Below are 9,975 nucleotides of genomic sequence, written 5' to 3'. Positions count from 1 at the left end.
ATGCATTTGCTCTGAAACACTTTCTGGGCTATAGATTGGGAGCTGCAGAGTCTCCATTGATGCTAAACTCTAAGAAGACCTTAGAGCTTGCCTGAAATCACTCAGGCAGCTTCAGGGAAGAGAGCACAGTCCATCCACTCCTGGGCCACTTTCAGCTGTGGTCTTTTTATGCCATGGTCAGCATCTGGAGATCTGCTCCCCACCCCTTTTTTGTTGTGTTTGTTAACTCTCACTGCCAACTTTCAACATCATTTTGGTAGATGATCAGGCTAACAGTCTTGCACCCTTTCCCCTTGCTCTCCCTTCCACTTGGGTAGATTAATCCTCTAGCAGCTCACAAGTGCCTTGTCCTGTACATGTTATTTTTTTTTTCAGGCTGTTAATGAATTTCCCTTCCGTCCTGCCCTTTTACAGCTTGACAGCAGTTAGAGAGCAGTATTAAATCACATTTCCTTGGTACACCTCCTTTCCCCATCTGAACCGAGGCTGTCTTTTTTCCCTATAAAGCTGTTAACATGAGATTGTTGCCTCAAAGGAAGAGAACCACGGCATGTCCATGTTTTCAAGGATTGCTCTGTTTCAACACTGTCTATGGAGGGGAAAGTACTCACACAATTACCCAAGTGCAGTTGCCAAGAGATTAATGTTCTCGTTAAAAATAATTTGGTTATATCACATGGACACATTTACATCCTTGTTTCGCAATGTTGTCTTTTAAAGCATCTTCGTTGAGAGTCAGAGAGCACCCAGCCTCCTTAGGAAGCACCGAGGTGGCAACTGCTTTGCTGTCCAGCCTACACACGAGGAAGGGATCCAAATAAAATTTATCTTTGTGTATTACACTTCATGCAATTCTTTAGGTGCAGGTGACACTAAGGGTGCAGAACGTGTCCCTCATGCAGGATTTGATCAGTCTGCTCTGCAGCACCCAGAGCAAAATCCTTATTTAATATCTCCTCCCACAGAACAAAGAATCTTGACCTAATAAAAAATGAACATTTATTTTTCACTTTTAAAGATGCCAAAATCGTGACACAGATTCCCTGAAGCAGCAAATGACCCTCAACACTGGCCCACCAGAAAGATAACAACTTTTAACCCCAGACTGAGTGTATTCCTCTTCTTCCCGGGCAGCAAACAATCACAGAATCCTAGACCGGCCTGGACTGGAAGGGCCCTCAGCGATCATTTAATCCAACCTCCCTGTCATGGGCAGGGACGCCTCTCGACTAGACCAAGCAACACATGGGGACCAAGGGGGGATTGAACCCGCGACCTTGGTTTTATCAGCACCGTGCTCTAACTGACTGAGCTAACTGGCCCCCTAACAGTTCAAAGTAACACCCCTTCCCCCCCGAATATTTCTGGAATTCTGAAGAGTTTCACTAATTGCTAATTTTTGTTTGTTGCTCGGAAAACTTCTGCTTTTTCATTAGATTAATTCTGAGCCCTCCCAGAGCAACATTCTCATCCTACAGGTCCTAAGCAGGTTTAAATCCCCTCTTTTGATCTGGCTTCAGGTCCATGTTTTAAAGTCTGTGTGACTTCTTCATGTGGTGTGTGACTACCCGTCTCCTAAGAAATACCGTAGAGTAAAAGGGAAGGAAGCGGCACTTTTTGTCACTGAGTATATCACTGGGTTGAGAACTTGGAGTAGCAACAGACAAGCTCGTCTTTGGAACTGGGGTAATTTTTTCCGTTGAGCCAAGTAAGTTCTACTTGTTTTACTGCTTACGTCTTTCTTGAGTTTGTGGTGGGATGGAAAAAGGGATTGTGTGATGTGATAGCGTAACACAAAATTTCTGGTGCCTTGGATCTCTCGGACATGCGTTCTCCACCTGGGTGTTTGAGCCCTCGGCTTACATTGAGCTAGCAAAGCTTTTCGGGAACAACAAAGAGAGTTTCTGAGCTCTACGCATCAGCATTACTGCTCTGATCCTTGCCCCCTCCCATAGCCGTGCTGCTAAATTTAAGGCTGTTTTTTTATTCCTAAAGTCTTTGCACAGCTTCGGTACGAGGTGAAAGCAGCTGCTTGCTTTCTTTTGCGTAACACCGAGGTGTGTGTAAAGGAGAAAAAGGAGATGAAAAGAGTTTCAGCAGAAAGTAATTTCCATGGAAAGACAAGTTTTTGCAGCGACTGCCTGAAACGTGAGCAAGCCCTCTATATTTAGAAATCGCCCTCTTCTGAATGTGGTCCTTCTAAGGACCACACTTCCCAGCTTTTGTGCGACAGCGGGAAATTTGGGGCGGTGGGTGCTTTTCTTGGGTTGATTTTTATTGTCCTAAACCACCAACTGAACACTCACAGTCACCCGAATAGGCAGGGACTCAGGTGTTGCTCACACCTGCAAGTCCCACACAGCTCCGCAGCCGCCTTGAAAGCTTAGAACCACCAACATGCCTGCTTTGGGGTAACGGGGTGCAGCTCCAGTTCCTGTGGGAGCAGGGAATCCAGACAGTGCTTTGAAAACATCACTTGCAAAAAGCAGGAGAGCAAGATACCACCAGGTTCCACCAGCCCAACCTTTATCTACACTAACACAAACTTGCTGGTTTTGGATACAAAAGGTATTGGGTCATGAACAACTGACCAACAAATGGCATTGGTGGGCGAAAGTCTAAGTAAAGGCCTTGCCTTTGCAGACAGAACCAGCAGCCCTAATGTGAGGTCCCGTTTCTACACAGAAACAATCTTATTTTAGAACAAATCGAATGTCAGACCTGTCATATCAGTTGTTGTCTCATGATTCCTGCTCTTCAGGTGGACGGGGAAAAAGGTTTTTTCCCCAAAGAGTAGGCTTCAGAAACTTGTTAAAAGAGATTTCTATGCCTGGGTCATGTCCCTGAACACATTTTAATGAAAGATTTAAACTCATCTTCCATTGTAATGACATTATTTCGTATCTGCAAGTAATGCCACTCTTTGGAACAGCATTTCAGACTGGAGTAATAAACTGTCTTCTCTTCCTGTGTGTTATGGTTAAGCCTTTTAGACACATTAGGTAAAGGATTTTTGGGTAATAATAATAAAAATAAATTTAATATGTGTCATGTTACAAGCATATGAAGCTCTCCTTGGAGAAAATTTTCTTGTTAGGATCTAAATAGTTACAAATTCAAAATCAATGCAATCACTTTTGCTGTATTCTTAAAAGTTCCCTTCCTCATTTCAAGGTCCCTCAGTCGAAGGAATTCACTTATATACATACATATACCCATACATAAATACATACATATATACCTATAGCCTTGAAAGGAGACCGCTGCCCTGCGTGATCCTGCTCCAGCAGAGGGTTGGACTAGATGAGCTCTAGAGATCCCTTCCAATCCCCCACATTCTATGATTCTATGATTATATATGTGTGTGTGTGTATATATATATATATAAGAGTTTTGTAAAAATAAGCTTAGGAGCCCAAGGGATTAGAAGCTCCAATGAAAATCCTACCCTTACACTCCCTTTCTGCCTTTGAACTGCTCTTGGGAAAACAGGAGGAAGAAATAAGTGCAGAAAGATGCTCAGCTGTCAGGAGGCAAACGTGGCTGGACTACATCTGAGTTTAGATGATTTAGCTCGCAGAAAAACATGCAGAAAATCATGCCACCCCAAAACGATGCTTCTTTTTTTCAGAAAGTCAAGAAGAATCTGCTGCAGAAGTAATCATGCTTAAATCAGAAGAACCCAAACAACATGACGACAAACTGAACGTGGCGTGTTTGGCAAGGACTTTCTACCCAAAGAGCATCAGCCTTGATGCATCCAGCGGTGACGTTGTGTATGACCTGGAGGCACCCCTCGTCGCACCCGAGGGGATGTACAGCAGCATAAAGGTCGTTGAGGTAGAACCAGACACAGAGGTGACCTGCAAGGCTGTGCACCAGGGGAACAAGACCGCAGCCAGCGTTCTTCTGCCAGGTAGAGTGTCGCAGTCCAAATGCAACGTGATTCTGGGAAAATCCAAACCAAACCAAACAAATCTACTCCTCTCCTCCCAAAGGAATAAAAAAACCCTCTAATATTTGCGAATCTACCTTTTTCTATGTTCGAGGGAGAAGAGTATACATACCCGCTGGGAGAAACCTTGAAATAACTTTTATAAAAACACAAAATCAAAAAGACATGTGATTTTCTTTCCACCCCTTAATATTTTGGTTACTTTTTGATCACTTTTTAAATTGTTCTTTTTCTATGGTGGAGTTCATTTTTAAAAAGGAGAGAAAATAAAACTCAACAATCCTGGGGGTTTTGTCTGCAATCACATGTAAAAAGCTGATTTTTCTCTTCAAATTATCTCAGAACTAATGACTTGCCACCTGATTCTCCAATATTGCTTTTCTGCTGCTGGGAAAAGAGTCATAGGTGTGTTCTGTGTAATTTATTGCTTTCTATAGTTTGGATACAATTTATAGTGTCTCTTCATTGTTCAACAGACGAGAAAACTGAAGAATCAGAAACAGTTAATGCTTGCAGCATTACAGACGGCTCTACAAAAGGTTAGCTGCCTAAAAGAACAACTAGTACGGCGACTTTATTGAGGATTCAGTATTCATGAAAATGCATTATCTTTGGTACAGAAATGTCAGAATTGTTGACACTTATTAAGCAACAAGCTACTCTTTCTGTGTTTTAGTAAACATGAGAAATTGCTTTCTCAGGTGCAGAAGTGTCAGAATTGGAATTTCTTATTGAGAAATAACCTGCTGTTTCATGTGAACATGCTAAATATCTGACAAATTTCCATGGGCAGTGGGAAGTAATTCCTCAATGGGCAGGCATCTCCACTCTTCCCTACATTTGATAATTGCCTCTTTCATAATTTCCTTTGTTCCTTCTTCCCTCATCCACCTATGACGTATGGATTTTCCTTCTTTTCCTGGGAGTGTGTGTGGGTTGTAATATCAAGACCAGGCTCCCTTCCCTCTTCTTTTTAAAGCAGATGTCCAAACGGAGAAAGTGAATATGCTGTTCATGGCTGTTTTGGGTTTGAGAGTCTTGCTGGCAAAAAGCATCGCCTTCAGCACAGTCATGACCATCCAGCTGTTTCTCTTCTAAGGTAGGACACACATCATTCAGTCCCTGGGAACACAGGAGGCATCACAAGGGGTAACCAGTTGCCTTTGCATCCTTCTGTGACCCCATCAAGAGAGACATCAGCTCAGCCGCTCCTGCTTCCACTGGAGAAGTTACTGGAGCCTCCACATGGCACCTCGTCCCCAACCTGCTTTTGCATCGAGCTAGCCCAGTGTGTCTCAGGTTCTACCCGAAATCTTCTGCTCGTGGTTCCAAGTGGCAGAGCACAAAGTCTGGATGAATGTCCAGATCAGCAAGAACTATAAAGAAGGAATCCCAGAAGCCAACAAATGTTAAACAGAGGGACAGGAAAAGGAGGATGGGGAATTCTGAACATCAGGTTGCCAAATTGACCAAAGCCAGAATTGCCCAGTGGATTCGAGATTGGCAGAAACTCGGCACCACTGCATCAAATGTGAATAAGAATTTAAAACAAACACTGTTTTCTCTTTCAGGTACTATAGGAGTGAGCCATCAGTGGCTGAGGAAGAGTGGGAAAGAACACACAGCAAAATAATTTAAGCACCATGGGTCAGCCTTGCTACCAATAAGCAGAATCAACAACCTCCCCAGTTCCTGCCTATCTATGAGTCCCTGTATTTCATCAAGGTGCTCTTCAGTTAACACCATTTGGAAGCCTTCTTAGGCAGCTAATGCTGCTGAGCTCTTGTCTAGCTTAGTTTTATTAATTGTTAGAATGAGTTTCATTATTTCTAATTTCCTGAAGACACTTCCCTCATCCCTTGCTGGGTAGGAATAGTCAGCTCTCCTACTCCTATATCCATTGTGCTGCAGCATTCAAATTGCTAAGATAGTTTTGAAAATGTAAAAACTGAACTTCATACTTATGATGCTTTAAAAATATCATCTCTGTTCATATTACATTATCGTCCACCAAGGTAATGCTTCCCTGCTTAGGGATCTCAGGCACAGAGGGAGCATTGTACAGTTTTAATTTTTAGAAGCTTTTGTTAGTGGCAATTCTCTAGTGCAGGTAACTAGATCTCCACTGGACCTGAGGGAATGCACTTCTGGCATGCGTGCAGTAGTATTTTGATTTTCATCTCTTCTTTAAAATATTTTTCTCTTAAGTATATGGTACCTGCATTTTAGGTTTCCTTCATATACACCAGAATAAAGTTTTATTATGTTCAGGTTTATGATGTTTGGTTTGTTCTCTCTTCTGAAAAGGAGATGGAAGTTGTTGAAATTCCACTGTCCAACTCAGTGACCACTGAGAACCAGAAACCTGCCTATTACAGCCTAGATTTCCTTTTCATTAAATTTGTCTTTCCTGGGCTTCCCATGGGGAAAGAGAGCGTCTCCTTGGCAAATTTATGGAGTTTAGAGGAATTCAAGTTGTTCGTGCCACTTTCAAATTACTCAGGCTCAAAATCGTGGATTGCAACGAAAAGAGAGGCGAGCCTGAAGAGAAAACAGTTAAGACAAGGGGCAATATGAGCATTAACGTGCAGAGCTCAGAAGGCGAGAGGACGGGCTGCTGATTTTCCACTCCCCAACATGAAGGAGGGGCCAAAAGGAAACACCGAGGGGTGTTTGGGTAGATAACTGTCTGGCCAGCAGCCAAAAAAACAAAACCCAGCGCTGACTTTCATCTCACCAGCTGCTGCCTGCTTGAAGCAGGATACTGTGGTGAAAACACACGAATAAATCACGCTGTGTGAGACAAATCCACCCCCTTGCTTTTAAAAACACGTTAACCACTTCCTGGGGAGCAGCAAATAATGGCACAGGCAGATCAGGACAGAGAAGAAGACTTCTGGCCATTTCTGCTGGAGCCAGAGCTGAAAAGGGTGAGGAGGTATGTCATGGGTATGAGAGCTGCTATCAGAGCAGCGTTTCTTCTTCAGCACAGAGCACATTTCTCCTGGTGTCATCCCTGTGCACTGTCTGGGAAATCATCATTCACCGAGCATCCCTGTTTTGGCCAGTTCACCTGCTCTTCCAAAGACAATTACCAGCGATGGAGGAGTGAATCCTTTCAAGCTCATCCCTCACCTACAAAGTTTGTCCTGTCCAGCTCCAGCTGCAGCTGGACTCCTGCCCAGACCCTCTGAGATGTTTGGCCCCACAGGTGAGGGGGAGGTGGAGCCCAGTGGGAAAGGGTGGAAGGAGGTTCAGAACGCAGAGTGTCCTGTCGAAAGGCAAAGTGCTTGGGCAAGGATCAGAGAATTTCTGCTGCTCCTGGACCCAGTGCTCTTTTGGAACAGACACTCATTGAATCATAGAATAGGCTGAAAAAAAATCATAGAATAATAGAATCATTAAGGTTGGGAAGGACCTCTATGGTCATCAAGCCCAACCTTCAGCCCAGCACTACCATGACCACTAAAGATCTACTTTGAGATCATCGAGCCCAACCATTAACCTACCACTGCCAAGTCCACCACTAAACCATGTCCCTAAGGGACCTATAACATTGGTTCGAGGATGACAAAGGGGTGCTCAGTGCCCTGCAAAGCTGCTCAGCCTGACTGTGATGCTTATACGTGGCTGCTATACAGAGCAGGGCTTGAGATCTGATGCCAGGTGGCTGGGTCAGGACCTAAGATTCCACTCCTAAAGATAAGTCTCTCTGCAGCATCGGTCACTACACATTGTCCCAGAGTCTATTCCTGACTGTTTCTTATCTGGTTTTAGCTCTAGGATGGATGGGTCCGTTTATGTTGGAGTGGGTCGGGCGTCTACTCTTTTCCTGGACCCAGCATGGTTTTTTTTCTTCTGTTCGTAGAAGGGACTTTAACACAAGGCAGATGATGAAAAAAGACCCTTCTTTTTCCAGGGAAATGAAAGAATTGTCAGTCAGACCAGAAGCCTTGAGAGCACAGCGTGGAGGGACAGAAAAAAAAGGACTGTGCTCATGGGGGCTTCTGGATGTTAGATCAGCTGAGGAGAAGCAGCATCCAGCTTCCATGCCCTGGGTCAGGGGCTTACCTGCTCCCTGACTCTGTGTACAATGGAAATCATAGAACCCTAGAATGGCCTAGGCTGGAAGGGACCTCAGAGATCATTTAATCCAACCTCTCTGTCACGGGCAGGGACGCCTCTCAACTAGATCACATGGGGACTGAGCAGGGATTGAACCCGCGACCTTGGTGTTATCAGCACCACCCTCTGACCGACGGAGTCAAACTGTGTACAACACAAATGTTCCACGTACAAGAGAAATGCTCTGCTCAGAGGTGTGGCCAGGGAGAGAGGACAGAGAACTCAATCAGGAGGCTGAAGCTGTGCTGGAGAGAGTGTTGCTAGCAGCAGTTCCTCTTTAAAAAGACGCTGTCTTGTCTTTTGCCCCCTAGCAATGGAACAAATATTAGCTCTGCAAACATCAAGCACAGGCTTTCTGAGATGCCGGGACTCCTTAGCCTGGAGAAGACTGAGAGAACACCTTACCAACATCTTTAAATATCTAAAGGGTGGGTGCAGGGAGGATGGAGTTGGACTCTTACCAGTAGTGCCCAGTGACAGGACAAGAGGCAACGGGCACAAGCTGGAATATAGGAAGTTTAATCTCAATATGAGGAGAAACTTCTTTACTGTGAGGGCGACAGGGCACTGGAACAGACTCCTCAGCTCCATCTCTGGAGACTTTCAAAACCCACTTGGAAGCAATCCTGTGTGATGTGCTCTAGGTGACCCTATTTTAGCAGAGGAGTTGGACTAGATGATCTCTAGAGGTCCCTTCCAGCTCTGAGGATTCCGTGATAACCCCTGAAGATGTGGGTGTGTACTATGTTTTTGTGTGGGCAGACACCAAAATCCACACGCAAATGCTTTCCAAACACAGAAATGTATGCTGACCCCCTCTCTCCCCAGAATGACTAAATGAACATGCATGGCCAGTGGTCACAGAGCTAACAATACAGATTAGACATCTTTAGGCATTTTGCAGATCAAAAACTGTTCTCCAGCTTCTGATATGGCCTCACTGTCTCAATGGTGTATGTAGATATAAGGAGTGGGGGCTGACTCACTGTGGCCACTTGTGGGATTCCCTAAAGAACGTGAAGTTACCCTTTGGCCATGTCACAGAAAGCCCAACTTAGCCTTGAGCAGACTGGGCAGAAACTGGTTCTGTACACAGCTATCAAAACCACTGAGGACTTTTCAATTTTTTTTTTCTTTATTTTGCCCTGCTCTTCCCAGAAGAGGCATCTGCAGAGCTGGTGACTTGGCTTTGAAAGGACAAACTGGACTCTCAGGAAAATATATAGTAAAGCCAGGTTTTAGGTATTACCCAGGAACGTGTCAGAACCAGCCCCAACGTAAGCTGCTGTCAGTGAGGGGTATGCCAGAGATGTTGCAGGTGACTGGCTCTGAGATCTTTCCACCCCATGTATTTCTTTGCATATGAGAAAGGGTATTTGGAAATGAGAGGCTGACTTTTAAAAGAATTCTCAAGTAACAAACTGTGTCTTCCTCTTTTGCCCCTTACTCCAAGAGCTTCCCGGATTCTGATTTGTGACTGGTTCAAGAAACTGATGAAAACACTGAATTGAAACTTGTGATCTCTTTCTCTCTCTTTTTTTTTTTTTTTCTTTAAATACCCCATAGAATCATGGAATCATAGAATCACTAGCCCCACTATCATGTGGTTTGATGTTCTCAAGCCCCCCTTTGGAGAATTTGAGAAGCTTCAGGCAGGAATTGGTACCCGCTCCCACAGAAAGGTGTCGGGATCGTTAGCTCACCTGAAGTGAACCTCTACCAACTCACGCAGCCTGGGCAACAAACAAGAGGAGCTTGTAGCCAGGATGCAGCAGGAAAACTTTGACATAGGGGCTCTCACAGAAAGGTGGTGGGACGCCTCACACGACTGGAGTGCCACAACTGATGGCTACAAGCTCTCAGGAGGGACAGGCAAGGAAGGAGGGGTGGGGGGG

General features: G+C 44.6%; 1 gene segment (V, D, J or C); it reads left to right on the top strand.

Moving 5' to 3' along the window:
* Positions 1 to 1,644: 1,644 nt before the first annotated feature.
* On the top strand, positions 1,645 to 5,312 carry LOC104275273 (the record flags this gene model as incomplete). The annotated part of the segment is given in 5 exon segments: positions 1,645 to 1,712; positions 3,636 to 3,916; positions 4,432 to 4,494; positions 4,938 to 5,044; positions 5,145 to 5,312. Coding segments are annotated over 5 exon segments (687 nt in total), but the record flags the coding sequence as incomplete, so codon positions are not given.
* Positions 5,313 to 9,975: the final 4,663 nt, after the last annotated feature.

Source organism: Apaloderma vittatum, unplaced genomic scaffold (genome assembly GCF_000703405.1).
Source record: "Apaloderma vittatum isolate BGI_N311 unplaced genomic scaffold, ASM70340v1 scaffold2526, whole genome shotgun sequence".
NCBI classification, from domain to species: domain Eukaryota; kingdom Metazoa; phylum Chordata; class Aves; order Trogoniformes; family Trogonidae; genus Apaloderma; species Apaloderma vittatum.
This window is presented reverse-complemented; position numbering and strand designations above follow the sequence as displayed.